Source organism: Dunckerocampus dactyliophorus, chromosome 7 (assembly GCF_027744805.1).
Source record: "Dunckerocampus dactyliophorus isolate RoL2022-P2 chromosome 7, RoL_Ddac_1.1, whole genome shotgun sequence".
Lineage (NCBI taxonomy): Eukaryota > Metazoa > Chordata > Actinopteri > Syngnathiformes > Syngnathidae > Dunckerocampus > Dunckerocampus dactyliophorus.
The window spans coordinates 679,875-700,202 of record NC_072825.1 but is presented as its reverse complement, the minus strand read 5'-3'; the positions used below and the strand labels follow the sequence as shown (position 1 = coordinate 700,202).

The 20,328-nt window shown below is 47.9% G+C and overlaps 2 protein-coding genes across 2 annotated transcripts; both read left to right on the top strand.

The window, feature by feature from the left end:
- Positions 1 to 627: 627 nt before the first annotated feature.
- Positions 628 to 16,336, top strand: LOC129185239 (sialic acid-binding Ig-like lectin 5). The gene is made up of 8 exons (XM_054782053.1): positions 628 to 1,592; positions 4,533 to 4,937; positions 5,098 to 5,427; positions 7,269 to 7,553; positions 7,631 to 7,915; positions 9,077 to 9,179; positions 9,304 to 9,367; positions 15,995 to 16,336. Exons 1-8 carry the CDS (start codon positions 1,541 to 1,543, stop codon positions 16,334 to 16,336), a joined length of 1,866 nt encoding a protein of 621 aa, XP_054638028.1. The 5' UTR covers positions 628 to 1,540.
- On the top strand, positions 16,279 to 19,923 carry irgq2 (immunity-related GTPase family, q2). The gene is made up of 2 exons (XM_054782697.1): positions 16,279 to 17,496; positions 18,791 to 19,923. The coding sequence occupies exon 2, from the start codon at positions 18,793 to 18,795 to the stop codon at positions 19,921 to 19,923; it is 1,131 nt and encodes a 376-aa protein (XP_054638672.1). The 5' UTR covers positions 16,279 to 17,496; positions 18,791 to 18,792.
- Positions 19,924 to 20,328: the final 405 nt, after the last annotated feature.

Genomic DNA, 20,328 nt, shown 5'->3' with positions numbered 1-20,328 from the left:
GGACCCTGTGTTCAGCAGGTTACTGAGACCAAAACCCACAGCTCTTAGTCTTGCAAATGAGGTGGAGCCAGGGCCGAGCCAGAACAATAGATGCTAACGAGCCAGTATCAGAGTCGTTCATACCCAATTCAGGGAGCGACACTTCCCTTTTATCGGAGGTGCTAATAGCAGGATAGGATTATACCACTACTCCGCCCAGGCTTAGTGTAAGGAACCAATAGTAGGAGTGTGTTGGCACACCAATTCCGCCCACTCTTACTGTATTTAAGGCCTAGGCTACCAGCACTTATTAGTTCGCTGACGAAGCTCTTCGGATGAGGAGCGAAACGTCCGACACCTTCTTCACAGAAGTACAGATGACGTCTCAAGAAGCCTTTTCCTCGGCTACAGGAGTTGCAATGTGGTTTTGGTTCTGGTCGCGAACACTGGACCAGCTCTACACCCTTGCAAGGGTACTGGAGGGTACATGGGAGTTTGCCCAACCAGTCTATGTGCTTTGTGGACTTGGAAAAGGCATTGGACCGTGTACCTTGTGGTGTCCTGTGGGGGGTGCTCCGGGAGTACGGGATTGGTGGTGCTACTACGTGCCATTGGGTCCTGCATTGCCAGGAGTAAGTCCAGCCTGTTTCCGGTGAACGTTGGCCTCCGCCAAGGCTGCCTTTTGTAACCCATTCTGTTCATCATTTTCATGGACACAATTTCTAGGCGCAGCCAAGGCGTTGAGAGGGTCCAGTTTGGAACCCTTTGGATCTGGTCTCTGCTATTTGCAGACGATGTGGTCCTGATGGCCTCATCGTTTACTGGGGAGGTTTGCATCTGAGTGTGAAGCTTCTGGGATGAGACTCAGCACCTCCAAATCCGAGACCATGGTTCTCAGTGGGAAAAGAGTGGATTGCTCCCTCCGAGTTGCAAGTGAGGTCCTGCCCCAGGTGGAGGAGTTCAAGTATCTCGGGGTCTTGTTCACGAGTGAGGGAAGGTTGGAGCGTGAGGTCGATAGGCGGATCGGCGCAGCGTCTGCAGTAATGTGGTCGCTGTACCGGACCGTCGTGGTGAAGAGAGAGCTGAGCCGGAAGGCAAAGCTCTCAATTTACCCCCCTTCAGCTTTGTGTGTGTTGAGATAGGGTGAGGAGCTCGGCCATCCGGGAGGGGCTCCGGGTAGAGACATTGCTCCTTCACATGGAGAGGACCAACTTGAGGTGGCTCGGGCATCTGGTCCGGATGCCTCCCGGACGCCTCCCTGGTGAGCTGTTCCGGGCATGCCCGGCCAGGTGGAGGCCCTGGGGCAGACCTAGGACACACTGGAGGGATTATGTCTCACAGCTGGCCTGGGAAGGCCTTGGTGTCCCCCCGGTGCAACTGGAGGAGGTGGCCGGGAACCGGGAAGTCTGGGCTTCCCTACTAAGATTGCTACCCGAACCCGGAAGAAAATGTGATGGAATCCTGTATGAAAGTGTGACCTTTCCTACTCTTGACAGCAGAACCTCCCGTGTTTGCCACACTCTCAAAGGGAGGCGACAGCTGAGAGGAGCCCCAAGTGAGGATGTTTCTTCTCATCTGGACTGCTTGGCTCGTCTATGTGAGCGCCAACATGGGTATGACGCCTTTAACTTGAAGAAATGTTCTTCCCTTGTCTGCAGTAGTTTGTGTGCTTTTAGGAAAGAATGAAAAACACTGTGGTATCTGTCCCGTTACCGCTAAGTCATCGTTCCTGCGGCTGGCATCGAGAAATTTGTGGCTCAAAATAGCACAAATCCAATGAAGCCTTGATCTTCTGACACATATTCACTCGAGTTACGTTTCTGCAAGTAACTTGGAGAATGACGTCGCTGCGTCTTCATTTGGCACTCGGCCAAATGTAACAGATAAGTCCAAACTTCTACAAACCTCTACACTGCAACACCATCTGGAGCAGTTCACAATCAATATTTATTGAATAACATGACGCAAACATGAAAACTTTAGATAAAATACAACATACTCACCAGAGATGGTGATTCTTCATCGACAAAATCCATCCTCCTTTCCAGATTGCTGCAGAGGCCCAACAGTTTTGCTCTGATCAACCAATCAGAGGACGGAAAAATGCTGTTATTGTGGGCCAGCTAGCTGTGAGGCCAATCTGAAATCTGATCGATTAAAGAAACAGCCCCATTGCTAATGTTGAAGCGATGTGGGCCGGCACTACTGATTCTGAAGGCTCTGGGTGGATTAGTCATCCCTCGTTAATTGGTTCCAGACCAGACCGCGATAAATGAATTTCTGCAATATAGGAGTCAATGTTAATAAATTGAATATTTTTGTTGTTAGAGAAAACCTGTTTCTGACTTTGTAAATATGCTTTTAACACTGTTAGAGCCCTCTAGACATGAAGCAACAACCCTACAGTCACCTTTACACTCCTATTAGCCATCGTTTACGCCACATTGCTGCAGGGACTCAAAACGGCTGCTTGATAGCAAGCTAATAAGCTAACAAGCCAGCGAGCTAACCAGTTAGGAGCAAATGTATTTTTTCTCAATGAAAGAAGCCAAAAAACATACCACTTCCACATAGGAATTTTTTTTGCATTATGATGTGGGACATGCCATGGCTGACTTCATGACTTGGTGCAGTGTTAAGGTAATGTCATGTTAGCTAATGTCTCAATGCTTTGTGTTATTACTGCCACCGAGTGGCCACAATGGTACATTTCACTTGTATCTACATATTGACCATAGTCTCCCACCAAACAGCCACCATTTATTCATTCATTTTTGAAAAACTGAGATATAGCGAGGGAGCGATAATCGAACCACGATATTGCCAGGGACGACTGTACATTGACATGGCAACGCTCTGGAGCTGAAACCCGACTGGACAAAAAAAAAAAAATCAAACAAATACACACGTACTGGAACCAGCTGAGCTAAGATACGTGCTATGAAATGAAGATAATGCGACTTGTAACAAATACAGTGGAACCTCAGTCAGCGTGGTTGTCGGTTTACATTGAAAATGTGTGCCAAAAGTTTGCCTCAGTTTGCGTACATTTAACATTCTTAATGTATTTTTATCACAAAACATCCTTGTTAGCATCCTTAGCTTGCTTGCTAACAAAATGCCAACCGGGACCGGATGCTGCGTCTAGGGCAGGGGTGGGCAAACTTTTTGACATTGGGTTAAAAAATTTGGCGGAGGGGGCCGTTTATATGTATGTAGGTGGTCATCAAAGAGAACCGCGGTGCAACGAAACAAAAACACAACACATCCACAGCAAGTGAACGCATCACGTAAATCAACTACTAGTACTACGTGGTACTACTCAGCTAAGCACTAAACATAACAGGTAACTTAAAACTGTTATTTCCCAGTGCCCGCAATGCATGCTGGGTAGTCCAGCTGCAACAATGTCAACTATAAAACATTTGATATCAAGAGTATGTTAACGACCTCCTCAACATATTTTGCAATCAAGCAAAAATGCGGCAAAATGTCAGCAGAAAAAGTACCACGACCTACCCAGCAAGCCTTGCGGCGCAGCAGTGGATGTTTTTTTGAACAAGCTACAGATGGCATCTGACCCTTTTGGTGACTCAAGCGTGCCACAGTAGCACGTTGCCGGCTACATTTCCATGTTAAAGATTTAAAAACAGGAATTTGGAAATGCCCAAGGGGCCGGATTAAGACGCTTGGTGGGCCTCATGTTTGTCCACCCCTGGTCTAGGGTTTGTGCCTTGTTTGAATTTGAACAATTCTGGTCCAGTATAAAAATATCAAAGCATTCTACTTGAATGTTTTTTTACAAAGTCGACTGTGTCGCCTGTCTATGATGTCATCAGCGGTTGACTCACGAAGATGTTAAGTTAACACAAAGCAGGTTTGTATAGTTGTACACGCATAAGGTCAATGCATGAAACACTCACGCTTACTTTTACCTTCATAAAAGACATGACTGTTCCCAAAGACTCGATGTGGCAACGAGATCAACACCTAGAACTCATAGCAAAACAGGAAGGTGGTGTTGAATCATTCGTGTATTTGTACGCATTTCCAATTGTTTTCTGCATGTCCAAACTATAATTGTAAAATGCTAAAAATGTGTTTTGCTTTCATGTTTTTGGCTTTCTGGAAAGTGTTAATTGGATTTACATGATTTCTTATGGGACAAATGGTCCGTTTGGGTTCGTTTCGGACCTTCTGGAAAAGACTGACGCTAACCAAGGTTCGACTGTACGAGAACTTAAGCTGCAAACGTGGGTCAGTGCTTCTGATGGCGTTTAGCGAATCAAACACACGAACAAACTACCAAGCTAACTACACAGTACACACGCATGTGTGGGATACTTGCTCTGCATGCAGATTAGGGTATTTTCGGTCACTGATGCACTTCCCTGTGAACTCTTCACCACCCGTGACTTCCCATTTTTGACGAGATGGTAAGTGGAGACAAGATGAGCACCAAAAGAAGGAAGAGACGTCCAATGTGTGACGATGTGATGCATGACATGATGTGATGTTCATGGCCGTGTTGTTATCCACCTTGTCGGTTGAAGCAGGAGCAGCACAGAGTGACACCTACTGCACGCTTGGCTTCTGCATCGTCCTCAGTAGACGACAAATAACATCAGAGGCGGGACTCTGCGCCGTCCTGCCGTGTTCGTACTCCGCCGACGGCTTCACCCCTCAAAGCGTGGTTTGGTTCAAATGTGACGGGAAAAAAACAAGATGCAGCGATTCTGAAATAGTATTCCACTCCAAGAACACCGCCAAAGCTATGGACGGATACAAGGGGAGGGTATCGCTGCTGGGGCAGGACGTCATCCACAAGAACTGCAGCATCATCATCAACGACCTCACCCGGTCTGATTCTGGATCCTATCAGCTCCGAGTTAATGGCCACCTCCGTGGGAAGCCTGAGGGATTCTCGTTCCCCTGGCGAGTATCGCTCAGCGTAAAAGGTATGGAACATGAATACTGTACAGGTAGCTACTAGCTAGAGGGCAGCCCTCACATCCTGGCAAGCATTTTTATCTTCTCATGTGAAAACACTCTAGAAATGAGCCTTGGTGAGGATGATGATGATGCATCAGTCCTAATGCGCTTGTCTTTTCTCCTCAGGTCTGGAGCAGAAGCCCACACTGTCCATTCCCAGCCTGACCGCAGGCCGACCCGCCACGCTCACCTGCGTCGCCCCCGGCCTCTGCTCGGGACACGCCCCCGCCATCAGCTGGACGTGGAGGCGAGCGGGGGACGACGACTCTCGCGTCGTCTCGCATAACCTGACCGCTCGCCAGACGAGTGAGGGTGTGACCTCTGTTGCCCGGAGACACATCTCCACGTTGACCTTTAACCCTTCCGCCCGGCACCACCGCACCCGGGTCACGTGCGAGGTGGCCTTGAAGGGGGGCAACATGACGACAGAGGAGACGGCGATGCTGAATGTGAGCTGTGAGTAGCATGGATGTCGCTTTTCAAACAATAATAGAACGACAACAATACGTGATGCTAGGTTTCATTTCATTACCTGCCAGCAGACCAACTAGTTTGCTGCCTAAACGGGCTGCTGTCAGACTTGAAACAGGAAATGAACAGGACGAGGGTGTACTGTATGGAAATGGACAGACCAATGCGGGACGTGGAACGTATTTGATTACTGCCGTAGCTCCACATGATGTGCCATGACGCTCAAGCAGGGGTGTCCAAAGGGCCGCCCGCGCCTCTTATTTTATTGGCCAGTGGCACATTCTAAAAATATCATTGAACCAGGAAAAAAAAACAGCAAAAATGGGAAAATCAGCAGTAATTTTATAAAAAATAAAGTTGAAATATTAAGAGATAAAAGTTGTAATCTGATGAGGAAAAAGTTGAAAAATAAGGTCATTTTATTGGAAACTTGTCCTGCATTTTATTTCCAAGTGCTGTGACCATCTTGTGTGGAGTTATATGCACAAATGCCAAAAATGGTCGTATCTCGCAACGTTAAAGAATCCTTTAAAACATTTCTGGATCCAGACGGTGATCCGGATCACCCCCAAAATGTAATCAGTTCTTCCATATCCCATTTCCCACAATTCCTCAACATTTCATCCACATCCATTCACAACTTTGAATACAAATAAACAGTTTGTCAGTTGAGAGACATAGTCTCTCCAACGTGTCCTGGGTCTTCCCCGTGGCCTCCTACACATCGGATGTGCATGTCCCAGCCACCCTACGGAGAAAACTCATTTGGGCCGCTTGTATCCGCCATCTTGTCCTTTCAGTCACTACCCAAAGGTCATGCCCATAGGTGAGGGTAGGAACAGGGATTCACCGCTAAATTTTAGGTTAGTTACTAACCTAAAGACTTGACCAATATACTGAGTCAACTTTTATTTTGTAATATTTAGTTGATTACATATTATTTCTGTGTAGCTGCTGTTGCAATGATTTAGTATTTGCAGGTTTTATGTTTGCATGCAGACAAATGATTGTAGTCAAACCATCAGTTGGATGCAAGACTGTGTTTTGTAAAATGCTACATCTGTCATACGTGTCGTTAGCAGCTCACAGTTGTTGATTGTACAGTAATTAAGCCCATTTGAACTTTGACAAAAACGTTCACTTGTTTTTTTATGTTATTTTTCTTCATTGACTTGGATAGTTTGATCCTTGCTTGATGGAGTCGTGTGGGTTTCATACGCTGACAAATTCAAATGATTTATGTTATAACAGAGCAACAAGTAAAGATATTTTTTTCTGTAATGTTTGTCACTTGAATAAGTCATCGATTTAGAGTTATTTAACATGAAGGAGTTGTTACGTTTATTTTACATTACATTCCATTACATTTAGTTTTATTTATAAGTTACATCAGGCCATTTGAGGACAGCCATTATGTCCATGTGGCCCTAAGTGAACATGAGTTTGATACCCCTGGTCTAGGGGGTCTAAAGGGTCTAGAGGGTCAAGAGGGTCTAAAGGGTCTAAAGGGTCTAGGGGGTCTAAAGGGTCTAGACGGTCAAGAGGGTCTAAAGGGTCTAAAGGGTCTAGAGGGTCTAAAGGGTCTAAGGGGTCTAGGGGGTCTAAAGGGTCTAGAGGGTCAAGAGGGTCTAAAGGGTCTAAAGGGTCTAGAGGGTCTAAAGGGTCTAAGGGGTCTAGAGGGTCTAAAGGGTCTAAAGGGTCTAGAGGGTCTAGAGGGTCTAAAGGGTCTAAAGGGTTTCAAAGTGGATTATTGGAGGAGAGCCTTGTGAAGGCTAATACACGTGCTTGCAATAGTAGACTTCTACGTGTTCATGTTCTGCTCACAGACGTCAAGACGCCGTCCATCACAGGACAGACGACGGTGAAGGAAGGCGACGCTCTTAATCTGACGTGCAGCGTTGACAGTTTCCCGCCCTCTCGTGTGACGTGGAATCTTCTAGGTGCCAACGTCACCGTCCTGCAACTCGGAACGCACACGGCCCTGAACCCAACTGTCGGTACCGCCCACCTCGCCATCGCCAACGTGAGCGTGGCCCAGTCAGGGCGTTACGTGTGTGCAGCGAACCACCACACGGCGACGCTGACGGTGCACGTTGACGTGACGGTGACTTGTGAGGATTCTTCTTACCGTACAAGCCGAGTGTGTCGTTTCGCTGCAGTCTTCTGATTGGTTGTCGTACGCTCGCAGGGTTTGCCAACATCCTAGATGGGACCGGATGTGTGGTGCAGGCGGCGGCCCTGACCTGCGTGTGCATTAGCGGCGGGGTTCCTCTTCCCGTCATCACGTGGCCGTTGCTGGAGAACCGGAGCGACTACCGCTCGGTCACGACGGCATCCAACAACACCGTCAGCAGCAGCATCACGCTGACCGTCGGACGTGGCAACCTCTCTGCTGTGGCGTGTGTCAGCAGACATAAAGACGGGCAGGACGTGAAGTTCTTCAACGTTGGAATGAAACCAGCAGAACCTGAAGGTACACCTAACAGCTGTGCTGCTGTCACGACACCATGGACGACCTCCAGCACTCACGAACGACAGGAATGGCGTTCATGGTCGTCACCGGTGTTCACGGAACAGCAGTCTCTCACGTGCGGTCATGGTGTGGTTATGACAGGCCGGGGGTGTATCGGCCCGCGACACATTGTCAAAATAGAATTTAAACAAAAATACATGTTTTCTAAAAGCAACAGCAAAAATTGAAGAATAAAGTCAAAATATTAAGAAAAAAAAAGAAAAAGTCTCCATTTAACGAGAATAACATCGTAATATGATGAGGATAATAACGTCATTTTCGTAGCATAACGTTGGAACATTCATGCTGAAGCATTTTCTTAAAGTCGCCATTATGAGCGACAAACAAAACAACACATTTCTGGAAAATTAGGTTGCGGAAAAGCTCTAATGCTACAAGAACAAAGCCAAAATATGATGGGAATGATATGTCGTAGTTATGAAAAGAAAATGTACTAGACGGAAGTTATACCATTACTTAAAAAAACACATAAAATTAACAAAATTAAAAATAAACAACAGCAGAAGTGAAAAAAAAATATTTTAGGAGAATAAAGTACAAATATTAAGAGAAAAAACACTGCACTTTTACGAGAATAAAGTCAAAATATTCTGAGAATGAGTCATAATTAGGGATGCTCGCCGATAAATGCCTTTCATCGCAAAAGGCCGTCACCCGTGGCCGGTGCTGCTGCAGCACGCAGTCTCCAGCCAGAGTCTCTCGCACACGTTCCTTTCCTTCACACCGCGCAGGGGTGTTCACTATGTGGAAAAACCTTTGGACACCCCCGTGATAGGCTGCATGTTCAATGACGGCTAATGTTAGAAGCTAAACTTTGCCAAATTGCCATCATTCGCTGACGACAAACACAACTAGTGCATGTCTGTGTGTGTGTGTGTTACGTGGGGCGTGGTTTGTAATGGCAGAGCAGGAAGCGGCCACAACAGATACATTAGAAGGTTGGCACCGCACCCCACCCCCCATGCGTGACTGTGACAGACGGCACCTTGAAGTCTTGTTTTGTTACACATCACAACTGTAAGGGGGGATATGAAATCTATACATCTATTGTTGCCCAGACATTTTCATTGTAATTAACCCCCCACCCCCCTTTTCATTCAGACCAAAGTGTGACAACCGTCCTGCGGCCCGATGTCATCGTTGCATTTTTGGTTGGAGCGCTTCTTTCCGCCATCTTGTGTGTGTTGCCGAGGACCTGCTGCAGGTGCTTACTCTCTATACAGTACATCTCTACGTTGGTTCTTCTCTTACCATCTACAGTATGTCTCCATGTTGGTTCTTCTCTTATGCGTTAAACGTGTCCATGCTTGCATCCATCACATCTGCAGGAAAACCAAGAAGTGCTCCGGGAATCAGGATTTGGAATTGTTGTCCCCACAGGAGGAAGCAGAGGTATTTGTTTATTACTGCATATTATTGTATTGTATTGTATTGTATTGTATTGTATGTACTTTATTTATCCCACAGCTGGGAAATTTACTTGTTACAGCAGCAAGACAAGTAAAGAGAACAGTGTAAAGAAAGCATAGTGTCTACAACATGGTTCAGGTGGTGCAGGTGTTGTAGAGCCTGACAGCGGTCGGTATGAAGGACCTGCGGAACCTCTCCTTCTTACACCGTGGGTGTAACAGTCTGGTGCTGAAGGAGCTGCTCAGGGAAACAACAGTGTCATGTAGCGGGTGAGAGGTGTTGTTCATGATGGATGTCAGCTTAGCCAACATCCTTCTCTATTTTGGTCGTACTGTAAAAAAATTACATTTTGGGTGTTGGGCCACCTCGGGACTGTTGAGGTGTCTTCCACAGCAAAGCGTCTGTTCCAGATGGGGATGTCCCGATCCACATTTTGGCTGGGATAGGGAAAGAAAGAAAAAGTAAGGCTGAGGCGGATCGGCTTCGTTTTCATCAGTTGCGAAATCAAAGCACTTCATTCATTCATTCATTCATTCTGTGTCTCTGAAACTACAAAAAATCTAAATGATCCAAAGAAATGTTGGAGAGCAGGGAAATCCACGTCTGATGATCTGCCACATTTCCTCATTGAAGAAGGTGAAGAACTAACAGAGTCCAAGTCCAAGTCCATCATGCTGGCATATTTGAGTGAACATTTGATTTCTGCAGGGCTCTTATTTGAGTCCTTCAATCCCGTGTTTTAAATTCTTGCATCTGGGATGCAAGTAGATGCCCTCACACTCCACCCCTCAGTTTTACCCCCGTGTCTGTTGCTGATGTTCTTCAGGCTTTGACAAAACGAGACACAAGTAAGGCAGCTGGTCCTGATAATCTGGACCCGTTTTTTATCTGTTTGGCTGCCGAATATATTGCAATTTTTAATTTGACTTTGAAGTCCAATGAGTGTGGAAATGGGCCTTCGTGCTGGCGCTGCTGAAGGGTGGTGGTCCGTGGTGGTCCTTCAGGGGTGAAGAACCATTTCTAAACTTTGTGTCACAGCTAAAATGTTTGAAAACATTGTGAGCAATTAAAAGTGTTTTTAAATGCTAATGGCATTTGAACACATTTAGAAAGCAGCACAGCCTTAAAAGTTTGGAATGATTGGATTCAGGTTTTACGTTGTCAAGAATATTTTGTGATTTATCTGAGGCGTTTGGTACAGTCCATCACAGACGTTCATGCTCGCACGTCAACAAAGTGTTTATCACTGTGCACGACTGCTACTTTGTTAGCGGTTGTGGTGGCCTCACTCACCACTGGGGGCTCCATGCCAAAGCAGAGTGGCCCCCCCTTGAACTCATTGGATTGTCTTCGACTGTCTTGGGTTTTCTTTCTGGATTTATTACGACGTGTGCTGTTGAAATAATTGTTTCAATATTGAGAGAAAAAAGTTGTATTGTAATGAGAAAAACGTTGCCATTTTACGAGAATAAAGTTAAACCAGTAGCATAGAGTTGAAATATCAAAGAAAAAACTTTTTTTTTATTTGTAACGTTATGAGAAAGAAAACTAAATAAAGTCGCAATTTCTTGGAAAATTAGCTTGCGAGAAAAGTTGTAATGTTATGAGAATGAAGTCAAACTATACGGGAATGAAATCATAATTATGAGATGAAAAGTTACAAGAAGAAAGCTGAAATAGTTGGGGGCGGAAAAGCCCATCGGAAATGGACGAAAACACGTCATTTTATGAGAATCAATTCAAAATATTCCATTCCATTCCATTCCATTCCGGGTCGCGGGGGCAGCAGTCTTAGTAGGGAAGCCCAGACTTCCCGGTCCCCGACCACCTCCTCCAGCTCCACCGGGAGGACACCAAGGTGTTCCCAGGCCAGCTGTGAGACATAATCATGCCCGAAACACCTCACCAGGGAGGCGTCCGGGAGGCATCCGGACTAGATGCCCGAGCCACCTCAGCTGGCTCCTCTCGATGTGAAGGAGCAGCGCCTCTACTCTGAGCTCCTCCCGGATAATCGAGCTCCTCACCCTGTCTCTTAGGGTGAGTCCCGCCACCCTACGAAGAAAACTCATTTCAGCCGCTTGTATCCGCGATCTCGTTCTTTCGGTCACGACCCAAAGCTCGTGACCATAGGGTGAGGGTGGGAACATAGATCGAACGGTAAATTGAGAGCTTTGCCTTCCGGCTCAGCTCTCTCTTCACGACGGTCCGGTACACGACCGCATTACCGCAGACACTGCGCCGATCCGCCTATCGACCTCACGCTCCAACCTTCCCTCACTCGTGAACAAGACCCCGAGATACTTGAACTCCTCCACCTGGGGCAGGACCTCATTCCCAACCCGGTAGGAGCAATCCACCCTTTTCCGACTGAGAACAATGGCCTTGGATTTGGAGGTGCTGAGTCTCATCCCAGAAGCTTCACACTCAGATGCAAACCGTCCCAGTAAACGCTGCAGGTCACAGCCCCATGAGGCCATCAGGACCACATCGTCTGCAAATAGCAGAGATGAGATCCTAGTGCCCCCGAACTGGACTCCCTCGACACCTTGGCTGCGCCTAGAAATTCTGTCCATGAAAATTATAAACAGAATCGGTGACAAAGGGCAGCCTTGGCGGAGGCCAACGTTCACCGGAAACAGGCTTGACTTACTACTGGCAATGCGAACCAGGCTCCTGCTCCGGTTGTACAAGGACTGAATGGCACATAGTAGCGCGCCACCAATCCCGTATTCCCGGAGCACCCCCCACAGGACACCGCGAGGGACACGGTCGAATGCCTTTTCCAGGTCCACAAAGCACATGTAGACCGGTTGGGCAAACTCCCAAGTACCCTCCAGTACCCTTGCAAGGGTGTAGAGCTGGTCCAGTGTTCCGCGACCAGGACGAAAACCACATTGCACCTCCTGTAGCCGAGGTTCGATTAACGGTCGTACCCTTCTCTCCAGCACCCTGGAATAAACTTTCCCAGGGAGGCTGAGGAGTGTGATCCCCCTATAGTTGGAACACACCCTCCGGTCACCCTTCTTGAAAAGGGGGACCACCACCCCAGTCTGCCAATCCAGAGGTACTGTTCCCGACTTCCACGCAATGTTGAAAAGACGTGTCAGCCAAGACAGTCCCGCAACATCCAGAGCCTTGAGGAATTCAGGGCGAAACTCGTCCACCCCCGGAGCTTTGCCACTGGGGAGCATTTTGACTACCCCAGATACCTCAGCCACAGTGATGGAACTGTCCGCATTCGTGTCCTCAGTCTCTGCTTCCTCTATGGAAGGTATGTCAGTGGGATTAAGAAGGGCCTCAAAGTATTCCTTCCACCGCCCAACTATATCCTCAGTCGAGGTCAGCAGGCCCCCGTCCCCACTGTAAACAGTGTGGACCGGGCACTGCTTCCCCTTTCTGAGGCGCCGGACGGTTTGCCCGAACCTCTTCGAGGCCGACCGAAAGTTGTGTTCCATGGCCTCATCGAACTCCTCCCACACCCGAGTTTTTGCCTCGACCACCGCCGAAGCCGCGTGCCACTTGGCCTGCTGGTACCTGTCAGCTGCTTCAGGAGTCCCACAAGCCATCCATGCTCGATAGGACTCCTTCTTCAGCTTGACGGCAGCCCTGACCTCTGGTGTCCACCATCGTGTTCGGGGCTTGCCGCCACGACTGGCACCGACCACCTTGCGGCCGCAGCTCCGATCGGCTGCCTCAGCAATGGAGGCACGGAATAGAGCCCATTCGGACTCGATATCCTCGTCCTCCCCCGGGATGCAGGAGAAGCTCTGCCGGAGGTGAGAGCTGAAGACTCGACGAACAGGAGACTCTGCCAAACGTTCCCAGCACACCCTCACTACATGTTTGGGTCTCCCGGGTCTGTCCGGCATCCTCCCCCGCCATCTAATCCAACTCATCACCAGGTGGTGATCAGTTGACAGCTCAGCCCCTCTCTTTACCCGCGTGTACAAAACATGCGGACGCAGGTCTGACGATACGACTACAAAGTCGATCATAGACCTGCGGCCTAGGGTGTCCTGGTGCCATGTGCACTTATGGACATCCTTATGTTGGAACATGGTGTTTGTGGTGGACAAACTGTGGTTCGCACAGAAGTCCAACAACATCACACCGCACGGGTTCAGATCGGGGAGGCCGTTCCTCCCAATCACGCCCCTCCAGGTCACACTGTCATTGTCCACATGGGTGTTGAAGTCTCCCAGTAAAACGACAGAGTCACCAGTTGGGGTGCTCTCCAGCATCCCTCTGATGGACTCCAAGAAGGCTGGGTACTCTGAACTGCCGTTCTGCGCGTACGCACAAACGACAGTCAGGACCCTTTCCCCAACCCGAAGGCGTAGGGAAATGACCCTCTCGTTAACCGGGGATGACTCCAACACAGAGGCACCGAGCCGGGGGGCTATTAATAAGCCCACACCAGCTCGCCGCCTCTCCCCAGCAGCAACTCCAGAGTAGAACAAGGTCCAGCCCCTCTCGAGGAGTTTGGATCCAGAACCCAAACTGTGGGTCAGGTGAGTCCGACTATATCTAGTCGGAATGTCTCAACCTCTCTCACAAGTTCGGGCTCCTTCCCGCCAGAGAAGTGACGTTCCATGTCCCAAGAACCTGATTTGGCCGCCAAAGACCAGGTCGCCTAGGTGCCCGCCTTTGACCGCCACCCAAAACGCAATGCACCGGACCCTTATGCTTGCCCCCGCAGGTGGTGGGTCTACGGGGGGGAGATCCCGTGTGGCTCCTTCGGGCTGAGCCCGGCCGGGTCCCACGGGTGAAAGCCCGACCACCAGACGGTCGCCTGCGAGCCCCTCCCCCAGGCCTGGCTCCAGGGTGAGGCCCCGGTATCCCACTTCCGGGTGAGGTGCGGTCTCTCCTCGTGTGTTTGTTCATATGGGTCGTCTGAATCACTCTTGGTCTGGCCCGTCACCCAGGACCTGTTTGCCTTGGGAGACCCTACCAGGGGCATATAGCCCCAGACAACATAGCTCCTAGGATCACTCGGGCACACAAACCCCTCCACCACGGTAAGGTGGTGATTCACGGAGGGGCAAAATATTAAGAGGAAAAAAATTGTATTCCAGTGAGAATAAAGTTGCAATTTTACGAGACTAAACAGGTCATTTTATGCAGAAAAATAATGTAATTTTAGTAGCATAGTAGGACTGAAATAATAAAGAAAAAATAAGTTCTTTTTTCAAAGTTATGAGAAACAAAACAAAATAAAGCTGTCATTTGTGGAAAATTAGGTTTGTGGAAAAAGTTCTACAGTCGTCCCTCGTTTGTGGCGGTTCGGTGGTTGCAGGCCAGACTGTGAGTTGAAATAAAAGGAATATTTACCTGTTTACAATCTTCTCAAACCTTCTGGACATGAAATAACACCCCTTTAGTCACCCTTACGTTTGTATTAGTCAACATAGTAGAGAAAATAAGACATGATAGATATAAATAACATAGACTCACACGTCCGCAGTTCCTGCGTCCTGCGGTGTCTGTTGTCTCATCAATGTATTGTAATGGCGGCTTTAAATGGCTTCACACTTTTTTTTTCCACTCAACTCCACAAGATGGCAGTAGCTGCATTGGAAGTATCACGACCCATCAGCATCCAGCAGCTTTATCTCTCTCTGCATGCGCTTTAAAATGCCGGTTACACGACTCACCTGGTTGGTGTGACAGTCATGCATGCGTGTTGCTGTTTGGACAAGGAGCTCAGCAGTACTAATGATGCTGGCTGAGCCGTTTGCCCCTGAGCACTGATACAATATTGGTTCTGTTGCTGCCGTGTTGTGCGGTACAGCAATCCCTCGCGCTTCAGATTTCACGGCTACACTCAATCCCAGTGTGTGAAAAATATCTTAAATACTAAATCACGCTATTTTGTGGTTGAATACGGCCTGTTGGTTAAAAAATATGCATTTTTAAGCAGACTTTACGTCTTTTTTGCATCAAAGCACTTTCAAGCATAAAAATGGCAAAGTGAAGTCAAATACAAATATAAGGCATTCAGAAGACGCCTTCGATGACGTTGTGATGATATGCAGTATTGTACACTGGTCACTAGGTGTGAAGAATGTTACTGCAATGTTGGGTGAGACACACAAGCACCAGACCTGACGACAGGCAAGTTTGAATTATCTCACTACAAGCATGATAATCCCTAACACGGACTTATTTATCTCTTCAATGCCTTCTTTTCTATTATTATGTCTACTATATTGGGTAATAGGCAAGTAAATGTGACTATAGGGGTGTTACTTCACATCTAGAGGGCTCTAATCATGTTCAAAACTGTATTTCAAAGGTCGTGAAAAGGTTTTCTATGTCTTATATGTCCTATTTTCTCTTATTATGTCTACTATATTGGGTAATAGGCATGTAAAGGTGACTATAGGGGTGTTACTTCACATCTAGAGGGCTCTTATCATGTTAAAACCCTTATTTAGAAGGCCGTAAACAGGTTTTCTATGCTCTAATCATGAAAATATTCCATTTATACTGAAAATACGGAATCCCTCTTGGAGTCCGTGGAACCGTGATAAAGGAGGGATTATGGTGTACTTGGATGGAAATGGAAATTCATGATAAGCTTCTTTAACTGTGGCGTCCTGCCTACAGGAAACTGCCCCCAAGATGGATGGCGTAAAAGGGTGGGCCAGCAACGGCGAGACCAAGGCTGACGTGGAGTACGCCAACATCAACTTCTCGGCATTGAGGAGAAACAACGGCAGGGAGGCGTCGGCCAAGCATGAGGCTACGGAGTACGCTGAGATCAAGAAAGCGGCCGGCAGCAATGGCGGCAAATCAGAGCAGTTGTTGGAACGTCAGGATAAGGGGGGGGACAAGGGGGGGGCTGTAATGGCAGAGGACGGGACTCACTACTGTGAGCCAAAGCAGGAAGAGGAGGAGGAGGAGGAGGAGGCCCTCTACTCAAATGTGAAAGATACAATGATGTCATGAACGCTTTATTTCCCAGCATTGTAGAGCGGCACCTGCAGCTAGTGCTTCCACCAACAGAGGGCGCCGCTTTATAGCTAAACTACATCTCACAGGCACCATATGTCATGAATGATCTTCATCAGGAAAATACCATACAGCCGTCCCTCCTTGATGGCGGGTCATTGGTTCCAGCCCCGACCGCCATAAGTGAATTTCCGCCAAGTCGGACTCCATATTAATAAATGGAATATTTTGTAGCTAGAGCATAGAAAACCTGTTTATGACCTTCTAAATACATGTATCATCATTAGAGCCCTCTAGACATGAAATAACACCCCTACAGTCACCTTCACACCCCATACAGTAGACGTAATCATAGAAAAACGCCAACTTAAACATGAATAATACTCACATGTTAACAGTGACACCTCGTGGCCAGGGTAGAACACTACACCAAAGTTTGGACATCATAGCATGAGGGAGCTAACGATGTACGTGACGGGGCACACCTATTTCGATTCTGAAGCCCTCCATAGGTTTAGTGGTTTTCCATCCATGCTGTGAGCGTGCAGTACCAGTACCTTCATGATGACATGTTGCCTTACATTGATCGTTTGGAGCGTTGATTTCACGTAGCAACATGCAGCGGATAGCAGCTAACACCACTTCCGTCAACAGCAGCGTGTCTGTTTGCTGCTACTAATCATGTCACTTTTGGACAAGGATCCTGAACCGTATCTTTTTGAGCACGAATATACGGAGGATGAGCGACAGGTTTTAGAAGCTAAGCAGGCAAAAAGAGAGAGTGAAAAGTTGGGGCAGAAACTAGAAATGAAAGCATTTTCCAGTCCGATGCAGCACAACCGCAATAAAAAACACATTTTGTTCAAATAATGCCTCGCTGTCCTTTTGATACAGCTCTCATGAGAGTGTGCAGCTGTGCCTAATGGAGTGTCCACAACATACAGCTGTTGTGCTCATTTCCAAGTAAAAGCAAATCGTCTAAAATAGCATCCTTCCCTCCTGAACCAGAGCAGCGTGTGTGTTGCATGTGCATGCATGTGCATTAGACAGATTAGGGATTAGAAGACTAGCGGATTACAAAGTTCTGCACTTGAAATAAGGTGAAGCACACAGTCGGTGTGAAAACCTCTCTGGAGTGGCACCACTGCGACCCAACGGTAGGAAAACATCACGTTCCCGTCTCAGATAGATTTAGGGACTTTGAATATCCCAGTTAGGAGTCATGAGAGCTGAGACAGCTTGATAGGCTGCTAGTTAGTGGATATGTACGGTATTTACTTGTATTTGTAGTGGATATGTACGGTATTTACTTGTATTTGTAGTGGATATTTCCTTCTATCATCAGTACTGGTCTTCAGAGTTTCTATTTTTATGTTTTCGTTCGCCCTGGTTTCCTTATGATTTCCGTTTTGTCGCCCTGGTTTTTGTGTGATATTGTACGTACCAAAGCCGTCTGTCTGCCCTGTTCTTCGTCATTCCGTGGAATCGATTGTCCAAAAAAAGCATCCTGCGTGTTGCTGACTTCCTGTCCGTGCATGTTTGATTGAGTGGTGGCTGCTAAATAACCCGCCATGGGGCCACAGAAAGTTGCAATTTGATTCCATTCCTCATCTTCATTATCTCACATTGCTTTTCTGCATGTCAAACTATAATTACTCTTTAGAAAGTATATTTTTTCTTAATATTTCTGGGTGTCTGGAACGGATTAATTGAAGAATAATTAAATCATATATTTTTTATATAAATATGAAATCATAATTTAATGATTTACTTTCTGGGAATAATTGCCTCAGTTTTCATACATTTCAACGTTTGGAACAAAAGAATGTCCAAACCAAGGTTTCACTGGATTGTTTTTTAACGTCCATCCATCCATCCTGCGCTCATCCGAGGTTGGGTCGTGAAGCCCAGACTTCCCTCTCCCCAGCTACTTCGTCCAGCTCCTCCCAGCAGATCCCAACGTTCCCAGGACACGTTGTCTCTCCAACGTCTCCTGGGTCTTCATCGAGGCCTCCTACCGGTCGCACATGCCCTGAACACCTCCCAAGGGAGGCGTCCGGGAGGCATCCTGACCAGATGCCCGAGCCACCTCATCTGGCTCCTCTCACTGCAGAGGAGCAGCGCTTCTACTCTCGGGTGACAGAGCTTCCCACCTTATCTCTAAGAGAGAGCCCAGACACCCACAGAGAAAACTCATTTCGGTCGCTTGTACCCGCCATCTTGTCCTTTCGGTCACTACCCAAAGCTCATGACCGTAGGTGAGGGTAGGAACGTAGATCCACCGCTAAATTGAGAGCTTTGCCTTTGGGCTCAGCAAGGGCCCGATGCAGTCGCACCGATCTGCCCGTCCATCTCGCGTTCCTTCCTTCCCCCACGTTTTCTTTAACATTGAAGTTCAATGGTTGTGTGATCTCCATCAGCGTTGTAACGGAAGCATGTCATCTCATGCAGACATGGTGGACGTTCTCAGAGGTCTGAACCTGCTGCAGAGCCTCAAAGAGTCCATGGAGAGTAACAAGTTGTCAGAGGTCAAAGATGCCGTGGAAGACCTCCTGATCAGTAGGATCAACTTGGCCATAGTGGGTGACCGTGTGGAGGAGAAGATCTCCTTCATTAACTCCCTCCACGGCCTGTGCCCCGGGGACGAGGGAGCAGCCAGATCCTCATCGGCCGTAGACACAGACGATGTGGTGTGTTACCCCAACCCCAAACACACCGACTTTCGGTTGTGGGACCTCCCTCCTGTCCCCCAGTTATCTCCGTTTGAGCCTGAAACCTTCATGGATAGGGTCAAGTTTGCCCGCTACAATGCGGTCTTCATGACGTTCACGCAGACTCTCACCCCCGGCGTTGTGGAGGTGTTCCTCCAGGCCCGCTCGTTGCAGCAGCACACGGTCTATTTGACCTTCTTGGTCTCAGGGAACGACAAAGACAAGAACCTGGAAGAGAAGAGGAGAGCTAGCGTGGAGATGCTGACGTCCAAGGGGGTGAGCCAGCCTAAAGTCTACCTGGTGAGACCCTCTGCCTTGGAGACTTTGGACTTCCCTGCCCTGCTGGAGGACATGACCAAAGACCTTCCTGAAATCAGGTCATGCGCTCTTCTCATGGCACTCCCCACGCTGACCACCACTCTGGTCTCCCAAAAAAAGGAGGCTTTCAAAGCTCTCGTGTGGGCAGCCGCCTCCATTTCTGGCGGCATGTCAACCATTCCCGTTCCCTTCGTGGCCTCCATGGTGGACTCAAGTGTCGCCGTACGGATCCTGTCCAAAGCTCAAGCATCCTTATGTCTGGACGATGCATCGGTGGAGCGGCTGGCCCGGCAGCGAGGCGTGGAACCGTTGAGCCTTAAAGCCCTGCGTGCGTGCACGCTCTCCGTGGAGGTCACCAAGGGGGAGGTGAAGAGCCGGCTGGCGGCGGCGGAGAAGGACTTACCTTCGATCTCCTCCAAACTGATGCAGATGGCCGTGCCCAGACATGCGCGCTCAGCCGGCCGCTCCTTCTCCGCCACGCTGCACGCCTTAAACGCCGCCATTGACGACATGGCGGCCGATGCTGAGAAGATCTTGGCCTCGGCTTTCGGATAGAGGAAGCCTCGCCTTAAGTTGCTGTTTTTTTATTTTTATTCTTTTACCTTTTCCCCATTTTCATACGGTACATACCGTAGTACTTCTAGTACTTAGACTCAGGTATGTAATCCCTCCAGCGGGTAACACTTGTACAAATACTTCACTTCAGTACAATTAAATACTGCATTAAACAGGCCTCCTCTGTAATAAATACCTCACCTCTAAACACCTGCCACTTCCAGGGTGAAGAAGTCCTTGGCCACTTGTTGAGGAAAAAGGGCATGCATGTACAGATACCAAGTACTTCATACTTCAACTTAAGTACTGCATCATGTACTAATAGTCTGTTATGGAAGTAAAGTCAAGAAGAACATTTCCAAGTTGAAAGTTAAATAGTTGGAAAATTTTAAAAAAAAGAAAGAA